Raw genomic sequence first — 20,659 nt, 5'->3', positions numbered from 1 at the left:
AACTAGGTACATTTATTTACTATGATAATATTGTATATTTTTGAATATTTTGTACCTACCTAATTAGTAATTATTTGTTTCCGTGTCACATGCGTACCTATGTACAGCCGTACATTTATCGCACTGAAAGGAGATGCTTATGATAAATACAATTTTTCTTTTAGTGGAGGGAGTTATAATTTAAAAGTAAAATGTAAAAATATTTTACACCCCCCCCCCCCACACTATACAAACATGACTATAAATTACGCCACTGAAATACCGTAAAATAATATGAATAAGCCGGCAATAAGGTTATTATTATAGTAGGTACCCACCAGTGTAAATAGATAATATCTTAAAATGAATCTACTACGTACATTAAAAATTATTAAAACTATTAGAATAACTAGAAATAAAATTAAAAATTAAAAACTAACTCGAGGAGAAAAATGTTCAGCCATGCAATTTAAAACACTTATAAATTGATTATCGTGCTTGGCACCACATGAATTTAACCAAATAACTATCTAGATGAGAATAGGGACCAGCGTTGCCATTCGCTCGCTCGGACATTCAAAACGAAAATATCCTTCGATTCGCTATGCAACACCATCTAAGGTAGGTCACAGTCACGGAGTAATCTGTGGTCACGGGGTTAAAAAACGATGCTTACAATTTTGCTAACAACGGTTGGCAATAATTATTAAATAATAGTTATTTGGTTATATTTTATGATAAGGTATAGTCGCGAATGTCTGAAGACGACGGTCGTCAACATATTGTATCTATTGTACATGTACTATTATTATATCCTGTGGTACTATATGTAGTCTAGACTCTAGATAACACACTAGACCAGTGGAAGTAGTGGCATCGGATATTCGGACGGACCAAAAAGCACTGAAAAAAACTATCGATGTTACCTTCACCGAGTTGTTCGAAAACATGCTCTTGTACATCGCCAATAACAGAGGTGTCCTCGATGATCTTAAGTCGGCGAAAGAAACGAATAACAATTTACCTATAACATTTTACTATCCGTGGAGTGCAACGGTGGCGGTCCCGATTACCTGATGTCAAAGAAGTACGTAATTTATAACATTTTATTGCTATAGTGATGTGCATCGGTATTGTCGACCAAGCGACCGAGGACGACCCACAGTGTCACAGTGATGGACACGAAGTCGGAGCAGGTCGATTAAGGAATGGACCCACAAACAGTTAACGACGTTCCTCCAGTTGAAGACTCTTCGCATGTCAGCATGCACGTGTAACCGATAAAAACGGAGAGGACGACATGCCGGAAGAGGATACTATGGACAGTGGCGTATTTACAGGGGTGGTCCAGGGGTACTGGACCCCCCCCCAGAGAAAAAAAAACGATACATATACTTGCAGTATAGTAAAGTAATAAGTAAAGAAATTGATATTCTGACGACGGTTTATTATTATAGCCATAAAGGCAATAGGTAATATAGTTCTTATAATTTATATAGGTAAATTATTTAATTATGTATAAATTGTGGACCCCCAGAAAAATGTTGAAAATACGCCACTGAATATGGATCTCGTGATAGTAGACGACCTGGCGAAGCAGCGCGGAAACGGATCAAACGCGTTGCATTACGCTCATGCTGCGTCCGATGGCACTACTCCACATCCTTCATTGAAGACGGGAAGGAGGCGATACGAGAAAGAGCACGTACAGTGTACGGCCTGGTATGTCGCCCAAGTACATTCTCTGGACAACAGCGATCGACCACTGTGATGGATCGGTGGGCGCCCGGTTGCTTCGATCTTTAATATATTACATTGTTTTATGAATATTCGTTATATTGTCCGGAGATGATATAAACACAGCCGACTATACGGGACGCCTGGGGCATTATATCGGGACTGTGATGCGTCGACTTTTTTTCGCCCCGAAACGATTCCCGTATGGCCGAGGCCGTGTCACCATTACCGATTCCGCAGGCTTGTCCGCACCGCTTTGGTCTTCTTCACCACGTCAACCGTAGTTTCTTTTGTATTTTTGAGTATAGAATAATTGATTTTGATTGTTACAAAATAACGACATCTAATATTGTTTAAGAAATATAATAGTTTTGTTAACGTTAATACAATTTTAGACTTTGAATTATTTTTGTAATTATTAACTGTAACAAAAAAGTAGGTACCTACACTGGTAGTTATTGATTACCTACTTTACACAAAACTGGAAAAACTAATTTAAAATTTGTTTTTTTTATCTGAGCAAGTGCTAATATTTTTAAAAATTTAATAGGTACATTTTCTGAAAACTTATTTAACGTGTTATTTTTTGATATTAAATGCTAAAGTGCGTAATAAAAAAACAATAATTTTATTTTTTCGTAATAAAAGAAACGAAATTTAATATTTACATAAATTACTATGTTAAAAAATGAACGGATTCCTTCCCATCACTGTTTTTAATATAATAAGTGAAACAATATTGTTAAGCCTCACAGTACCAACTAATAAGCTATAGTATTTAGAAGTTGATAAAAATAATGACCAGATATAATGAATTGTTTGAAAAAAACCACACTCAAAATTGAAGAACTATTTTAATCAACCATCACACAGAATAAACAAAATATTATTAACTAGATTTATAGATTCAGCAGACAAATCTCAATTAGTGCACCATCTAGTTATTTTTTGATTAAAAAGAAAAAATAACAATAATAAACAATCTTCCGACTAGGAAGTACAACTGTAACTTGGGTTCATCTTTAATTTATATTCTTAAACAATAATTAATTTATACGACCACTATACGTCAAAAAACCGGTTGACTAGGTGGAATATGCAGGTGTTTTGGACTACAACCAAGTATAGTTTATAAATTTTGAAGTATAGGTGTAGGGTTTCGGCCAATATATGTTACACAAATGTATAGAACTTATTGTTGGATACTAATAACATTAATAATACATTTTTAAAATAAGATAATTAATGTACCAACCATTTAAATGGTTAGATCACTAAATTGGATTAAGGTATAAATAGATTAAAACAGTTATTGATAAATAAATAAAAACAAAAACAATATTTACAAAGTTATTTGTATATTTTTTTAATGGTCTTTCAATTCAACAGAAAACATGATTAACTTTGTCTGGTTCTGGGCTTAGCTTGGGTTCCTTCACGGAAACCGTTTCTGAAAAAAAGTAATAAAAAAAAGTTAAAAACAATGTTAAGTAGTATGAATCTTATTTTACATTAATATTAAGTGCTCAGAGAGGGCAAGTACTACCCATTTTAAATACAGTCGTATTAGCGTATATTAATAAAATTTAACATCATTGCACATATCTATAGAACATTGTCATAAGTATTAAATTATTTTATTGAAATGTATGATTTAATAAATCAAAATAAATAATACAATTTAGAAAAGTAAACCAATTGAGGAAATCTTGGATTTAAAAACATACCATCTAAATAATAAAGCACTTTGTGCTCAGAGAGGGCAAGTACTACCCATTTTGAATTCAGTCGTATTAGCGTATATTAATAAAATTTAACATCATAGCACAAATCTATACATGATATGACATATCATGTCTATGTATGATATGACACATTATAACATTATAGGCATAATTCAAAAATAATATAACCTAATCCTACATCAATACAATTTATTAATTTAAATTAAAAAAAATAGAAAAATAAGTATAAAAAAAAAAAACAACTTGAATTGATTGGTTCTAAAAAATTTAAAAGGATTTGCAATACTAGACCATATCTTCAAGCCTTGAATACTTATTAAAATATACGTTTAACGTAAAGTTTCTTTGGTACATAGTTTGTTTAATTACAAAGGAATTTAAAAACTGAGAGCTCCAGACATTAACATAGATAAAATTTTCAGTAAGTAAATAGAAATGTTGAATATATTGTTTCATTTATATAGAATAGCAAATCAAAAGTTATCCAAAATAAAATTTCGGAAAGAAAATATTTTGAATAATATACTGTTATCTTCCAATGTTTAGTAATTAAAAAAATATTAATAATTAAGAACAGACATTGATGACATTAAAAGTTACAAAGAATTGAATTTTAAAAATGCAAGTATAAACAATTAATATACATAGGTGTCTACCTACTATAAACTAAGATAATGTATTAAAAGTAAATAAAAAGTAATACTCAGAGAGGGCAAGTACTACCCATTTTAAATTAAGTCGTATTAGCGTATATTAATTATGATTAACATCATCGCAAAACTTTTTAACTTTTAACATATTTTATCAAACATTTTCCAAATTTTAAACCATTATCGGTAGTCATTACAGTACTCAGTGAGGGCAAGAAGTACCCATATTAAAATAGTCGTATTAGCGTATATTAATTTGTCTTCATCATGTGCATGTAATGATTTTCGGTATAAGTAATACTAATACAAAAATAGTGATGTGGAAAAACTCACCTAAATTTCCTGCGAACAATTTTCAGATGTCTGAGACGGCCAGTTCCGGTGGTCTTCCTACGTTGAGCTTTAACACTCCAATTGTCTGGAAATAAATGAATAAAATAGTGATGAAACAAGATATAACGTCTGGTATGACGAGATAAGCTCCCGTATAATGTACTTACAATGACGGAGCTTCTTGCTCGGGTATCCACACTGGGCGCATTTGGATTTTTGAATGTGATACGATGACCGTCCACAACGACGACACAGGGTGTGCGTCTTATTGTGACGTTTACCAAAACTCGAAGTACCTTTCGTCTGGAAACACAACAATATCAGCTACTAATCTGCGAAAACCGATTTCGAATTTTGACGATCGTGATCGGCTTATTATAGAGCAAACGGCAAAAAGACCGGCGATAAACGAACCCAAAGGATCGTTCGAATAAAAGAGGATGAAAATATAAAAACAAGTATGGACTTACCATTATTCCGAGGACGAGATCCTAAAATGACAACAACAACCAGCCACTGCAACTGGTCGGGCAAATGGACGAGTTAACCTAAAACGCGATTTTGGTGGGAGGTTCCAGATAAACCAAAATGTATTGGCTAATTGTACAGTGCGTCCGGCCGTTAGACAGCAAATTTACCGACTGTACGAACTCCTTGGAAATGATCTTACAAGTGTATAGCTCCTTGGAGTATGGATATCTAACAATCCGAACAACCGTTAAAATAAAAAAAAATTTATAAAATGTCCAACGATATTTAATGTTTTAATAGTTAAATTTTTTTATTTTAAATTATTTAATATTGTATTTTTATTTTTATTGATTTGTTTCTTGTGCACTTGTTTTTTGTTATTGTTACTGTAAATTTATCACAGTTATTTCCTATTTTGTGTTGTGTTAAAGTGTATGTATTTATGTTGATAGTAAATGTCAATGACCCGTTTTTAGTTTAATTATGGCTTATTGCGAAGAAGTAGAATACATGGACGTTTCATTAAATTCAGAAAAAAATGAAACAACATCCTTTGGAAAAAAATTTCATCTTAATCGCACTCCAACTCCTCTAAAACCGTCTCGTCACTGGTGCATGTCTACAGAACTGTTGCGTTCACAATACAAGACTAACAATGTACGTAAAAAAAAAGTTTATAATCCTTTTAATGACAACTTAATGCAACGATTGGGTGAGACAACAATCAGTCCTACAGTATTTGCCAATGTGAAAAGTCCAGGGCAAGAAGTTGAGTTTGGATGGAATATAGATGATGTCTCCAAACTAAACCCAGTGCACATAGAAGATGAATGTATAGTCGATGAAGATCAAGTTGATGATGAAACAGAATCTAAGTTACAAGAGACTATTGATAAGTAATCAAAAATTTATTAAATAGATAGCTATTGGATTAGCTTATTATTAAATGCTTTTTGATACTAATTATTTTATAGGTATTTTTGTTCAACACATAAAGTTCCTAGCCCTTGGAATAATCAAGTTATTGATTGGGAAGCTCATAAAAATTCATCTTCTACACCCATTGCAAATAAACAACACCAGAAATCTGTTTCATATACCCGTGAAGGTACTTTTATTTAATTTGATTAAAATTAACCTTAAAATATTAAACGTCTTATTTTAAATATTTTCAGTTTCAACACAAACAAATTTAAGTTTTCCTTCTATATTACCTGATCATGTTGAAGAAATACTAAAACCATACTTCTTGAATTCAGTAAATTACTTTTACTTTGTATATCTCCTTAATATATAATTTATAATATATTTTTTCTCAACTTGAATAGACTCAGAATTGTGAAGAAGAAATAAGTCCTACAAAAGATAACTCAAATCTACGCCGCAAATTATTTTTTATGAGTGATAATGATGACCCAATTTCTCCAGTAGAAATGTAAGTGAAATGTGTTCAATAAAATCAAATTTTTTTCATGCTTTTTTAATTGATTATAAATAATTTATTATTATTATTATTATTGATTTTTACAGACGCAGAAATCAGTCAGTTAGCCCATTAACGAAGGGTTTTATTAAAACCATTAATTCAAAAGGTCCAGTACTTGGAAATCATTTAGGTGTACAAGAACTACCTATAGACTGCCACATTCCTATTGATGTATCTCCAATTATAAATAAAAATGATAGGGAAAATACTCCACCCAATAATAAAAGTAAGTAATTCATAACTTGTTATTATTCTTTAATGTTTCTCATATTTTGTCATAGACTTAAAAATACCCATCATTGTAACTTTTGCATGAATAATAATTAACAATTCGTTAAACATTGATTTTTTTAATAATCAATATACATCATAAATTTTTTTTTTGAATCGAGTCAAGAAGCATTTTTATCACTCGATTTTTTTCATATAAAGTATAAACTAACTTATCAATTTTTTTTTTTTTTTTTGATTAATTATTCTATTATTAATAATTCTATGCAGTATTAACTAACAAGAAATGGAATAATACATTAAATGAATAATTTTAATAATAATTGTTAGTGAGTGTAAACTTTAAAAATTCATAATGTATATAATATAATATATATAATATGTGGACATGTTTTTATTAATAGAACATCTGCAGTGGCAGAATATTACTATGTGTTCACCCCAAAAAGATTTTTCATTTTATGGTAAATATAACAATAATGATAAAAACAAATATACTTACTGTGTCCTCTAATCATCGATATTCACAGTACATAAATATTTAAAATTTTAAAAAATAACTCCTGAAAGAGCAATGGTTCTTTTCAAATTCAATATTCAAAATTTAAACTGTAATAGTCTGTAAGTGTGGTTCAACAAATATTTTCAAATTAGATTTTTCTAGTAATACCAAATACTAAATAATCTGGTAACAAATTTATTAACATTGGGTTGTTGGTTTGGTTAAAATTTAAAAGTTTGACTTATTACTAAAAGTTACTGATAGTTTATTTATTTATTTATAATTGATAATTGTACATGTTATCAAATCATTGTGTATTCTTTTGAATTAATATAAATATTTTGAATGAAGTAACAATTGATTTTATTTGTTTTTTATAGACAAAGATTTTATTTTTTTGACTCCGGTATCCACTATGTCAATGCCAAAACGACGACGCACTGAGAAAAGTAGTTTGATGATGGAAAGTAGCTCAGATACTGGTTACCAAACTATGACTATGAGCATTAAGGATATGTCTAGTATGGCACCATTTGGACATAGTTCCAAAAATATAATGTTTACTGCATCTACACCTACAGAACGACGATTCTGAATCATGGTATACATTTTTTTTTTTTATTGCTTTTTTACATTAACTATAGATACATTTCACATTTTTGTAACGGGAGAACAAACTTAAAGTTAATCATTCGTATGATTAAATATCTATTCTCTACTGATATATATAACTGTGATGATTTTAGTATCCATTTAATGAAAACAAAATTGTTGACCTGTTTTTTTTTTATAATTTAAACAAGTTTACAAAAAAAACGCGCTACTGTAGGCAATTGATTAACTATGTTTTATAGAAGACAATAAATATTTGTCATATATTTAACATAAATTAAATACTAGTTAATTTTACTATGTTACTTTGCAAGTTTTTAATTTTTTCTTCATGTGATACTGTAATTATGAAATATTATCACTTGTTAGAATCAAACATATTTTTCACTAGTTATTTGTAATGCAATTAATGTAATTTATATATTAAAACAACTTCCTTTTTATTTTAAGAAAAAACGTTTTAATTCATATAACTGTGTTTAAAATTACATTAAACAATAAAAATATATTTATATTATAAAGTTTGGTATAGTGAATAACTTAAAAGACATGGAATGATTATGTTTCCAAAATATAATGAGTAATAATAAAACAACAAAACAATATATTAAAATTTTACTTTCTAGTTACATTGACATTTTTACATTGGACCAATAATAATATAATTTCTTTTCTGGGGATAATATTTAATCAATTTTATCACAAAATAAGAAAATATACCTTGTCTATGTTTTCTTTTTGTGGTTTACTAAAAGATTAAGCTCAGTTTTTTATTCTGATGCCATGCGTTTGAAGACTAAATCCCATGATGTTGCACACTATAACACAATTAATCAGTAATGATAAAGGAACAATATCTAGATTACATCAATACTCACATGTTGATAATACTGTATATGGCTTTCAGCTAAGGCGGTCAGCATGCTTTTGAAATCAGCTTTTTTTTGGCACTTCCATAACCCATACTCTTGCCTAAACACATCGCTACAAATATCTAGTCGTTCTTGATTAGCTTCGACAGCTGACACTAATTTAGGGATAACTTGACTCATCTTTTCTATTTTTTCTTCTTTATCTATTTCTGATTTTGACCAGAATGACATTAATGGTTTTTCATCGTTAGTTACCTAATGTATAGTAAAGAGTTATAATCATTTACTAAAATATGAAAGACAAATTTTACCCTATCTTTGTCAGCCTTTTTCTTCTCTAAATCCATAAGAGATTGCTCATACTGTATTTGCAATGCATCTCTTTTACTTAATGTTTCTCGGACACATTCTATATAGCTAACATAATCCTTCAGAGGCTGTTAAAACAAATTATTAGAAATATTTTATACAACTATTTTTATTTTATTCAATTACCTGTGCCCAGTCACTTATAAAATTTGATATTAAATTATGACGTAAAGCAGAACTATTGGCTGTGATAGTATGGCCAATACGGGACAGTGCAACAGAAATAGATTGTTCATTAGAAGACCATTCGATGAATGCTGCGCCAAGTTGATGAGATTCCACACACAATTCTAAATATAAGAAAATAGTTTAAAAATATTTTTAATTATTGATTATCTAACATCACAAACCTTTTCTTTCTTTGTGGATTCTCTGAGCTACTTTTTCTAACATGGTTAACTTCTCAGATAAACCATGGAGATGATTTCTTATGGGATCAAACTCAAAATCTACCTGCCTTGAATTATATGACACAGAAATGGTATTCAGACTATTTGACATACGTCGTAGTAGTCCTGTTCCGCGTTTTTTGTATGTAGTGAACTCCTAAAATTAAGATTATATAATCAATTTTTTTTTATAAAACTTATACAAATAAATTCACTATAGTCGTGTTTTAAATTTAATTCATATCAAAGCATCAAAATAGTTACTAAAATTATTCTTTCATATAATATGGTGTACTTACGGTAGCATTTGCGGTTAAAAAAACTCTTAGATGTTTATCTTCTGTTAGAATAGGATGGCAAACTAAACGTGTCAAAAAACGCTCTAATAACACCATACGGCATGTGACAAATTCTTTTGAATACCTATCCAATTGACCGAGAATTGTGTGTTTTACTGGTAAAGGCTGTATAAAAATAACGTTAAAACTAAAAAAAAAATAATAATTGAAAAGAAAAGAAAACTTACAGGTACTATACGATCAGGATATTCAACAGCAATATTTTGTCTCAACCATACAAAATCATTGTAACGTCGGCGAATAACATACTCTTTGTGTGGATAATCTGTTCTATCCGCCTAAAACAAACTAGGTCAAATACTTCAAACCAATATAAGAGTATCAAATTTTACCTTAGTAGTTACTCTATAAGTGATGTAAGTCTCTAACGGTTCTACAATCTTTTGCGGATTGTCTACCCGTACTTGAATATCACGTCGAAAGTCTAATTTGAGTTGAAAGTCATTGGTGTTTGTTGGAAATGACACTAACTAGAAATCATAGATTTGAATTAATAACTATCAGTGTATAATATAAAATGTATTTGAATTGAAAATTTCATAAAGTACATTTACCGTAGAAGTATCGTTTAGAAGAGTCTGAGGCATTGGAGTTACGCCTTTTTCTTCGACAGACACTTCAAGTACCGCCGAATTTTGATCAGTCATCATTTCATCGGGTTCAGAACTATCCGACAGCTGAAATTCGTGTATCTATTAACAATCATCGTTCGTTTTTGCAGGAAAAAAAGAATATTAAGAATGAATAAAACGTTTAGCGTTCCCGAGGCTGGGTAAGTATATTTCAAAAAAACCGTCCGACTTTACATCTTTTATCATTATCATTTTGACATTTTCCCAAGTATTTACATGCAATTTAAACATAACCTTGAAAGTGTTATTAAAGCGATATTATCAATCCACTTAATTATTGATAACTCTCGACTACACTTGAAAAACGACTCGTTGGACGGACTGGCGGAGATTTGATAGGGACCATAGATCGAAAACCAAATAAAAATAATAATAATAAACGATTTAATGTTGTACTAATATCTTTTTAACCCATTACCGTATACAATTAACGATGACGTATTTTAATCACCAATGGTATATATATATTTTTATTGTTCTGCAATAATTATCGTCTGTAAGTGCTTGGGCGTAGTACGAGGGCGCGCTCGTGTTTGTGTATAATTGTACTACTGCTACTGTGTATGTTAGATTTAACGACTCGCGAGTAAACAAATAGTATACTATAATTATTATTATCTATACGGTTGACGATTATTATAATCGTGTAATGTGTATATATATATATGTAGGACGTAGATATATTTCAGAAATATCATATAAGTAATAACGCGTCGAAACTAACTGTATAGTTGTCGCATTTGCCGTTTGTTATGTGTTGTCTCTGCAGTCTACAATTTTGACAATTACAATTTACAACGCTATTGAGACATTTCAAAACGGTTAATATTGTTATTGTATTATAACGGTTATAGTTAAAATAGTGTTTTAATACAAAAATGGCCATTGCAATATTATAGTCATTCGTCAGCAGTAAAATATAAATAAGTTATAATGATAGATTTATTTTAACCAATATAATATGGTGATAATAATAAAGATGTATCTGAAATCTCACAATAAATAAAAGTTTTTGTTACCTACTTAATCTGTTTTTATATTATTTATAAAACATTATTTATTTTTTAATTACCTTATAATATATCATATTATTGAAAATACTCAATAGTATAATATACGAGTATTACCTATAATTTAAGAAAATCAAAATATATTTTTAAATAAATATATATAATAAATGATTATTGGCTATTGCTGCTACATGGACAGAGAAACATTGGCTTTACAAGTGTTTGTAAGGGAGTACTACATTTTTTTTAGTTTTACAAAATAAAATAAGTGATAAATAATAATGAATCATATTAGTATACAAGTTCGCTTATGGCAATGCTGAAGCAACGGATCTGTAGGTCTAGTGACCTGTTATGGTGTTGTGGTTTACATCACCATAACAAAGGTATAATTCCTTACAAAATATTGATTTGATTTTAGTAATTCTTTGAAAGTTTTTATGATTTTACACGAATTTGTTTTAAAAAAAATTATTCCCATGTAGTTCTCTTTTTTCTACTTATTATAAAAAACCATTAATTTTAGGTTCTGAGCGGATCGATAGATGTATTGATTTTACAATATGCGTGTTCTTGTGGCCAGGGGCGAATCCAAGGGGGAGATCGCCCTCCCCAATCCCTATTAATAGATGTATGATACATATATAATATAACGTAGAAGTGTATCGATTATTTCTATAGATCATCATCACAGCTAGAGTGTTATTATATTGTGTAAAGTGACTTTAGTGTGTTATAGCCATTTTCGTTGATACGTTCCATGACCGATGGTCGTCAATGATAACAATTTTTCGAAATACATGGTTTTAAATAATATTTTTACAGAAAAATCATGAAAATAAAATATTTTGACAAATCAATAATAACGTGTATAGACGCGTATTATAGCTATTTGATTGGTATCGTGTCGATTGTTGTCGACAGTAATTATTTCCCGAGAAAAGTATTATAAGTAGTATCTCTAAAATTAGACGAAAATCAAAACCAAAGACAGTTTTACATCCCTCCCATAAAACATTTCTGGATCCGCCCCTGTTTGTGGTAGCACGATAAGTAATTGAAAACTTAAAAATATGCTTTGATATTTAACGTTGAGGGTGGTTTCTGATAGCAAATTGGATCTTATTTGTAACTTTGTACTTACAGAGATTAAAAATAAAAATTCCCAATATTTTTCAAAATAGTTATACTTAATTATACTTTATACTTTATATTTGTAGAGTAAAGTGTAATCGAAACTTAACAAAGTAATTGTATGTACAATACGCGCAGAGAACCTAACCTTTAGCACGATAAATGAATAATTTTTTCACGTTTCGCTAACCCTAACAGAGTAAAATTACTAGTTATTGCATTAACAATTTCAAATATGTATACAGGTAGTTTGGTACGCGAAATGGACGTATAGCTATCAAAAATCACAATCCACAATAATAGTTTAAACATGCAATACACAATGTAATATACATGAGCATAATATACAATATATAATATTATAATGTGTGGAAATACACATGGCCAATCATTATCAATCTGCACTCAGCGGGGTGCTGGGGTTATATGCGTAAACATTATGTAGTATTAATTTAGGTACTATGTACCTATATACATAATGATGGTTGGTTAAAAACATAGTATATACCTACATATAAGTTTAATAGGTAATAAATGTACAGTATTGAAATTAATATACCAATAAACCTGCAGACCTGGTTGACCTGCTAGTTACCAATAATTTACTTTGCGTGTTAGGTAAATGGCACACGACTATCACTAAAAAAAATGTCTACTATAATATTGTTTTTCGCGAATGTCCGGGAGTAAGCAAATAATTTATAAATATTTTAATTGCGAATTTAAAAATATGTGTTAGTTTATCAACCTAACACGTAGGTTAGTATACGCTGGGTAAATGTTGTTCACTTACGTAAACGCGACAAATTCACTTTTACAATTGTGGTACGTTGAATTAATGTATATTATATTTCTATGTGTTTGATTGCGCATATACATGTAAACAATTTATAAGAAGAGAGAAAGGCGATATATTGGTAGATAGTTGTTGGGAATCTTCCAGAAAAATTTTCAAAATCCAACAGTAGTGATACGGTTATGATATAATATTAATTATTTACTGCAGTCTGCAGTTAAAGTAGATAGGTACTTTTAATTAATTATTTTTCTGTTGAGGTGCAATGCCAATCGATATTTATATTGTATAGTTATATAAATTCTCTAGAATGTCGTCCTATATATATAATATACAAAACCCTCGCGTTGTCATGTAGGAGATTAGAATACTTATAAAAACGACAAGCAAAGTAGGTAATTAATTCGGTAGTTCGGTACATATAAAGAAATCGATTCATTTAAAACGACTATATTCTCGACATTCTTGTATAAATGTATTATATCTTTTTTTTTAAATAATTATTTAGCAAGTAAAATTGCTAAAATGTAAAATATTTCATTTTTGTTTATTTTACCTTAGTAGATATAATAGTTTTTAGCTATACAATACAGACTCTTATTATTTATTATAGGTACTATATAACGAGACAAGTAACGATAACTTATATTTGTTAGAAATCCAGGTAATTAAAACAATATTACCATGATTTACTTTCGATGAAAAATTCGATGAATCAGTGGCGAAGTGAAAAGTTATTTTATGAGGAGGCTGCCTCGTGAAAAATTGAGATAGCTATCCCAGTAATTCAAGTCTCTAGGGACTAGTCGGCTAAACTATAATTTATAATTTATATATGTGTATAAATGTATAAATTTGTGCAAATTCCGAAGGGTTAAACCTGCATGCGTTTAAAATGTGTGAAAATTGTAAATCGTAAGAAAATTGGTGGATGAATACTTATAGTTTTTTCCTAAAAAGTTTACGCCGCCACTGCGATGAATAAATGTTATTTATTCTTATATTTTTGTCTTATAAATTTGTGGCCCTGTAGTCAGTATTTGGGTCTCGGGTAATAAAATGTAAACAGATATATTGTATATACGTAGCAAGTAGATATAAAATGTGGCAAAATTACCGACCGTCCTTAATTTTAAGACCAGAAATTTTGTATCTTTGGTTTCTTATGAATTATGAGTTTATGAGGTAATGTAGTTTCTGTTTTCAATATAACAATTATGTTATTACAGTCCACAATATTTTACTTCTTTGAGAGTTACTTCATATTTTTTAGTTTTATTGGATAACACCAGCTTGTATTTATTATAAAGCAATAGTAATATCAACAAAATGGCAATATTATTCAGTATAGATAAGTGTATTGGTTTATTATACGTTTTAAAAAAATATCAAGATTTAAAGAAGCACATTTAAGATATAATGCAGCAATGCTGTGTATAGGTGATGGGTTTAAACGGTTTAATGCATTATCATTAATCGAACATATTATAATTTATAATGTATATTATATATTATTAAACATTTTGTTGGAGGGAACTTTCGTTAACATATTATAATAGTTATACTGATAACATGATAAGTTGTACATGCCAGGCATGAATACCTAGTCTTAACCAACCACAAAACACTGAAGTGCCTGATTTAGGAGGTTTATGAAATAATAAGTACTATTACTATTTATTGGTATTTCTATAAGTTTTAGTGACAAATTATTTTGCACATAGTTAAAATTATATACAAGTTATCTATATGAGCGTGGGTTGGTCTTAAGAGGTCAAAATAAAATTAATGGATCTACAAAAAACAGAAACTATCTTGATATGCTAGTGATAGTTATAAAATATTAATAATATATATGCAGGACAGTCTTGAATCTTAAAATTCACATTAAGCGTAAAAAAGTTTGAAAATTCTATATTATAAATTCTTAGCAAAAGTTGTTTTTAGTTTTTACAATTAAAAAATACTTGAAATTACAATTATTTTGTAAGAATTTTAAGTTTATTTTTTTAAAGAATTTTCCAAAATTATATTTAGTAAACAATTCATAAAATGTTTAATCTTACCTAGTCTAGATTATGTTAATTACTCAATGTTTAATAATGTAGTACAAGATTTCTCATAAGTTTATTTGCATCTAAGCATAAAGTTATTTACATTTTTTTATGAACGATTGAAGTTCAAATTTTTACATCCTATTATAATTAACATTGTGATTAGTAAAAAAATATCAATCTTCCAGCTTCCTTCCCATTTAGTAATATATCAAATATGTAATATCAATATAAATGCAATGTTACTTACATACAATGCATATTATACGTACATGACATAATTTTGTGAATGCTTGGGTATAGGTATGGATTATTCATAATCGGTTTATCTTTATATGCTTAGAAGATTATTTATTTATTAAACAATTTTATTGAAATGATGTTCAAGATGAGATTATATATTTTATTATGTCGTATCATGTCTGTACTAATTAGTAATTTATCATGCTGATGCAATTATAACTACATTTTTATACATGTACAGAATAACAATTAACAACGCAGATTAATAGAATGCCTGGAATTGTTAAATCAATTAGAAACTACAAACAGTGTTAATTATTATTATTGTTGTTACAGCGGTTGTAGTTATAATCATACCAGCAAAATATATGATTTAAATATCTTATATGACTAATTAGTCATATAAAAGTAATAAAAGTAATTACTGTATATTTAAGTATATTTTAATACATTTGTCGTATAGTGTGGTTGTTAAGCACGACATAATATACTATTTGAAAACAACTAATTTAAATCAATGTTAAGAACCTTAAACTATAAATTAACAGTTTACAAACAATATATTCAACTATATATAGAGAAACATATTAACCTTACTCAATTAGTTTTTTGAATTATACTTCTCGTACTTCGATCACATATTATGCTAATAATAATTGTGTAATTTAAAATATTTTTGAATAATGACTAAATATTTTTTAAAAAGCATCCTATATTATGTATTTCTTTTTATATTATACCAATCATTTGTTATAATAGTTAAGGAATAATTACACATTTGTGTTAACTAAATTACTATTAAGGAATATTTATTTGGTTATCTGTACCTGAAAAAATAAAATTAATAATAATAATTAATTAGTTTTATCACTTTTATCTACAATAAGTTATAGATATGAGTATAAAACAAGCAAATATGATTTAAGCTTAAGGTATTGTTTTTCAAATTAACCAGAAAAAGTTAAGCTGTTACAATGTCCATTGTCTACCATTGATAATACATAGATAGGTATATCTATATTATATGTCTTGTTTTTTTTTATCTGATTTTCAGCTTAAATATACCAATAATATTTCGACGATTTTAAAAACTATATAATATTGCAATTATTTATGCCGTTCAAAAAATTACATTTGTGACATTATGGCGTGAACAACATCGTATATAAATTTAAAATAAATATACACACTAGTATAATATTTTAGTATTTTCAATGCCTATACATATTACATATATTTACCATTTGTGTAGGTATTTTATGAGTTGTTGTTGTTCACGTATATGGTGACATATATATATATATATGATTTCACAACAAGCTAGGTATATGTAATTATTTAGTTATACTGTCCGACGTATTAATGACATTAATACATAGGTCATGTTTCGTGGCATCTTATAGTACTAGAATTTGGCTTAAAACGTGGTTTAATTATCTAAAGCCGGAACAGATATATAAACAAGTAACAACTAAAGTTTACGCGATATTTATCCATAAAATACAGTATAAAGCCATAGGCACTAGTTGGCGTCAAATTTCAGTAAAAAAAAAAAAAGATAAACTATATCACATTGTCACAATTCCCTTTAACCCGCTACAAACCCGAAACAATAGATACCTATATAATATTATGTGGCTATAGATCAAACGACGTTTATATAATATGAATTTATGTTTATTATTATTATTATTATTGTTATAAACCTATAGGTTTTTTGTTCAAGGACGAGCGATTGTTTACAATGGTAAGGACTATCTAAATACAAGCGGAGAGGGTTTACAGAAGAAGTATTTTGAGAGTGACGAGTACATTTTTCTTTTCATTATTATTGTCTCGATAGTATTTTTTTTTTTATTTATCAGTTAGGAGTTTGAAGTTAAAAGAAATGTTACATTTTTAAATATTTTATAACATAAATTAAAAAAATTATACTATGTTACAGCGGATTACACACAGAATAAATGAATTTTCATTTATTCTATGGTATACATTTCACTATTATGTTCATAAAAATAAACATTATGGTATTCTGAAAGTGCTATTTTACGACTCGATATACTTTGATATGTTACTTATAATGTTAGGTATAAACCCCGTTGACTAATAGTTATCAAAATATCAATTAAATTATTCGTTGAATACCTAAATATATAAAATGACAAGTAACATATACTCGTATTTTGAATATATAATTGACCATTACATCAAAAGTTATTCTTGTATTAAACATAATATTTATAGATAGTAAGACTGCAAATTAAAACTATTGAGAAAATTAATAGAAGTTTTTAGATTTTATAAATAGAGTTTTTGAAAAGAAAAAAATCAAATCAAAAGAAATAACTCACTTTAATTTAAAATATTCATAATAATTATATTTTTATATTAGTATATTACTTTAAATTGTATATTTTGTTTTCTAAATCTTAATTTGATTACTTAACATTTTCAATTATTAGAAATGAATGTAGCTAGACATTTGAGATACATACTTCATATGTCAAATATATATTGATAGGTTATGTATTATATCTAAATATACTACTCTACATATTTAAATAATGTTAAAAAAATCTATCAAATTAAATTTTAAATATTTTTAAGGAATCCTTATAGATATGAAACCTAAAAAGGCAGGCAAGTGGTTACTGCTCTGTTGTATACCTATATTACAGGTGTTGAGTGGGTTACTATTATGGCCGTGTTGAATTTGAATTCAGTGATATATCATTGTATACGAAAAACGATTTTGAGCGGAAATAATCTGTCAGTCTATATCACTCACAATGTATATTTCGTGATATGTTTTTTTTTTTTTTTTTATATATATATAGCTAGTAAAACCTACTTATTTTACTTTTAGTATTGTAATAGCTTGATATAATTTTTTTTTATTGGATAATGCAATATTTATCATTAGGTATAGTAATACATATTTATATCATATTGTAAAAATGTATAGAACTCAAAATCTAATTTTATCTATTTGTTAATACCGTTAGGTAAGAAATTGAAAATTTCTCATACTAATAAATAATGAAAATGTTTATAACGTTTGGTAAAAACTTTTTCTTGAAATACAATAAAATTTCAAAAATTGTTTGGGAAGAAATAATTATTTTACGACTGCATATTGAATGTCGTAAATATTTTAATTCAAAATGCTAATAAAAAATGAATTTTATTTTTCATTTATAGGCAGAAAAACTAATAAAGATCCATGTATTAAATTTCAAATTTATAAAAATAAAGTAATTTACACATTTTTGCAATTTTTATGAATTTTGTTCAATTTGCTACCAAAAACCACCATAATTTTTGGTTATTAAAACATTTTTCCTATCCCGAAAAGTGTTTACAGACACATCAAAAAAATCTTTTAAGACGGAGTTGTTCAAATTTTAAAAATTATTTTGTTATAAAAACCATCTTTTTTTCTATTGTACCTATGTTCTCAGTTAGAATATGCTGCATTGCTGCTTTTATTAAGTCTCCTAGTTGTTACTTAATTTAAAATCAGACTTCTGACTTGGTTTAAAACTATTTTTTTTTGCATTTTTTATCCTTCAAATGCAGTGTAAAAGACTTCCCCATTTTGGCTATGAAAGAGACAAAGAGTATCCAGTTTTATTTTTAATATTTCTACATTAAAGAACCGTAGAATTTACCTATTATAAAATTGTATGCCAAACAATGCTAGGAAATCTTAGTTTTATAATAAAAACTAACTTTATTAGAAATAACCATATATTTATTTAAAATAATATACGTACTAACTATTTTTTTTCATCCTCGGTAAATAAATTAATGTAGATTCACTGTACATTCAATAATTCAATTTATATTTTTACAGTATGACTGATATTAAATCAGTATTTAATTTAATACCTACTTGATATTTCATACAATTATTTTTTTATTTTTTCTCTCATATAAAAGTACACTATATATTATATTTTATTCGTAATCAAATTTTAATGTTCACTGTTAATTTAGTTAAATTATAATTATACTTATTTTTATAGTATAAAGGTTATTAAACAAACATATTGTATACCTAATTTTATTTTAATATTTTGTTTATTTTTTTATACTATACCTCATATCTATGATCTAAAATAATATATCAATTACTAAATTAATGTTCAACATAATATGTCTGTTATACTTCAACACCATAATTAATTGTAAATGGAATTAATTCCATACATAAATAAATAAATAAAAACAAAAACATTTAGTTAAAAAAAAAAATTCAAATTAGGCAATACAAGACTTAACTTTTATAAATGTTATTAAATTAATATAAATATTTAATGACGTATTAGCGTATATCTGCATATTATTTTAAATTAATATTTAGCGAAGTATTTTACTGTACCTACATTTTATGTAAAAAAACTAATAAATTGAGATTGACACATGACTTATTAGTAGTTAGTGGATACTTCTTACGCTCTACGGTATGTTATAGACTACAATAAATAATAATGACAAGTAAATAGGTACGCCTAATGTATTTTTGCCATTTACGTATTCCTATTCAGAATATTATTCAGAACAAATTTTAATGGATAATAGAACCAGGCGGCAGGCTCAGCTATATTACTTTTAACATTATTGTATATTATTATATATTAATATTGGTAAGAAGTAATAATGTCAATGCCGTATGTTTTAAATTATATATGAGTGTCTAACCTCTATCCATAGATCATTACTTTAGTAACTTTATACGTGCAAAAATGATATGATTAAGACATAGGTATATTAAATTAAATATAGCTGGTTTATACATAAAGGTCAATAGGTCTCAAAAATAAATCCGTGACTCTATTAAAGTCCTTCCATAGTCTATTTCAGTTTACAAATAGCTTTTTTTTTTAATATTCATATTTCTGTATTTTAATTTATTCAATATGTTCTCCAAATGATAGTATCATAGTTACAAATTTGTAAGTTTAAAAACTGATTTTAATTAATATATTTTTCATGCAATTAATATTTTTAATTTTTCAATAAAGTATAATTTATTTTATGAAACTATTAAAC

At 27.6% G+C, this 20,659-nt stretch overlaps 3 protein-coding genes across 3 annotated transcripts; 1 reads left to right on the top strand and 2 right to left on the bottom strand.

The window, feature by feature from the left end:
* Window positions 1-3,055: 3,055 nt before the first annotated feature.
* Window positions 3,056-5,076, bottom strand: LOC114125530 (probable 60S ribosomal protein L37-A). The gene is made up of 4 exons (XM_027989215.2): window positions 4,915-5,076; window positions 4,612-4,747; window positions 4,445-4,529; window positions 3,056-3,166 (listed from the first exon to the last, which is right to left on the bottom strand). The coding sequence occupies exons 1-4, from the start codon at window positions 4,915-4,917 to the stop codon at window positions 3,115-3,117; spliced, it is 276 nt and encodes a 91-aa protein (XP_027845016.1). The 5' UTR covers window positions 4,918-5,076; the 3' UTR covers window positions 3,056-3,114.
* A 137-nt stretch (window positions 5,077-5,213) lies between these two features.
* LOC114125533 (uncharacterized) lies at window positions 5,214-8,046 on the top strand. Its single transcript, XM_027989220.2, has 6 exons — window positions 5,214-5,811; window positions 5,890-6,023; window positions 6,091-6,173; window positions 6,244-6,350; window positions 6,446-6,627; window positions 7,515-8,046. The coding sequence occupies exons 1-6, from the start codon at window positions 5,399-5,401 to the stop codon at window positions 7,727-7,729; spliced, it is 1,134 nt and encodes a 377-aa protein (XP_027845021.2). The 5' UTR covers window positions 5,214-5,398; the 3' UTR covers window positions 7,730-8,046.
* Window positions 8,047-8,301: 255 nt separating this feature from the next.
* LOC114125529 (sorting nexin-30-like) lies at window positions 8,302-10,704 on the bottom strand. The gene is made up of 9 exons (XM_027989214.2): window positions 10,290-10,704; window positions 10,068-10,205; window positions 9,903-10,013; window positions 9,676-9,840; window positions 9,338-9,533; window positions 9,114-9,277; window positions 8,930-9,055; window positions 8,625-8,873; window positions 8,302-8,564 (listed from the first exon to the last, which is right to left on the bottom strand). Exons 1-9 carry the CDS (start codon window positions 10,383-10,385, stop codon window positions 8,517-8,519), a joined length of 1,293 nt encoding a protein of 430 aa, XP_027845015.2. The 5' UTR covers window positions 10,386-10,704; the 3' UTR covers window positions 8,302-8,516.
* Between the last annotated feature and the right edge of the window lie 9,955 nt (window positions 10,705-20,659).

This window comes from Aphis gossypii, chromosome 2 (assembly GCF_020184175.1).
Source record: "Aphis gossypii isolate Hap1 chromosome 2, ASM2018417v2, whole genome shotgun sequence".
Taxonomy (NCBI): Eukaryota; Metazoa; Arthropoda; class Insecta; order Hemiptera; family Aphididae; genus Aphis; species Aphis gossypii.
The sequence above is the reverse complement of the archived record's forward strand: the minus strand, read 5'-3'. Positions and strand labels throughout refer to the sequence as shown.

Bases quoted from the DNA above. Each gene is read 5' to 3' on its own strand.
- LOC114125530 (XM_027989215.2), bottom strand. The intron at 4,530-4,611 runs GTAAGTACATTA...ATTTATTTCCAG, and splicing joins GAGCAAGAAGCTCCGTCATT to ACAATTGGAGTGTTAAAGCT. The intron at 3,167-4,444 runs GTGAGTTTTTCC...ACTTTTTTTCAG, and splicing joins ATTGTTCGCAGGAAATTTAG to AAACGGTTTCCGTGAAGGAA.
- LOC114125533 (XM_027989220.2), top strand. From the start codon at position 5,399: ATGGCTTATTGCGAAGAAGTAGAATACATGGACGTTTCATTAAATTCA. The intron at 5,812-5,889 runs GTAATCAAAAAT...ATTATTTTATAG, and splicing joins TTACAAGAGACTATTGATAA to GTATTTTTGTTCAACACATA. The intron at 6,174-6,243 runs GTAAATTACTTT...CAACTTGAATAG, and splicing joins AACCATACTTCTTGAATTCA to ACTCAGAATTGTGAAGAAGA.
- LOC114125529 (XM_027989214.2), bottom strand. From the start codon at position 10,385: ATGATGACTGATCAAAATTCGGCGGTACTTGAAGTGTCTGTCGAAGAA. The intron at 10,014-10,067 runs GTAAAATTTGAT...AGTTTGTTTTAG, and splicing joins CTTATAGAGTAACTACTAAG to GCGGATAGAACAGATTATCC. The intron at 9,056-9,113 runs GTAATTGAATAA...TTGTTTTAACAG, and splicing joins TTATAAGTGACTGGGCACAG to CCTCTGAAGGATTATGTTAG.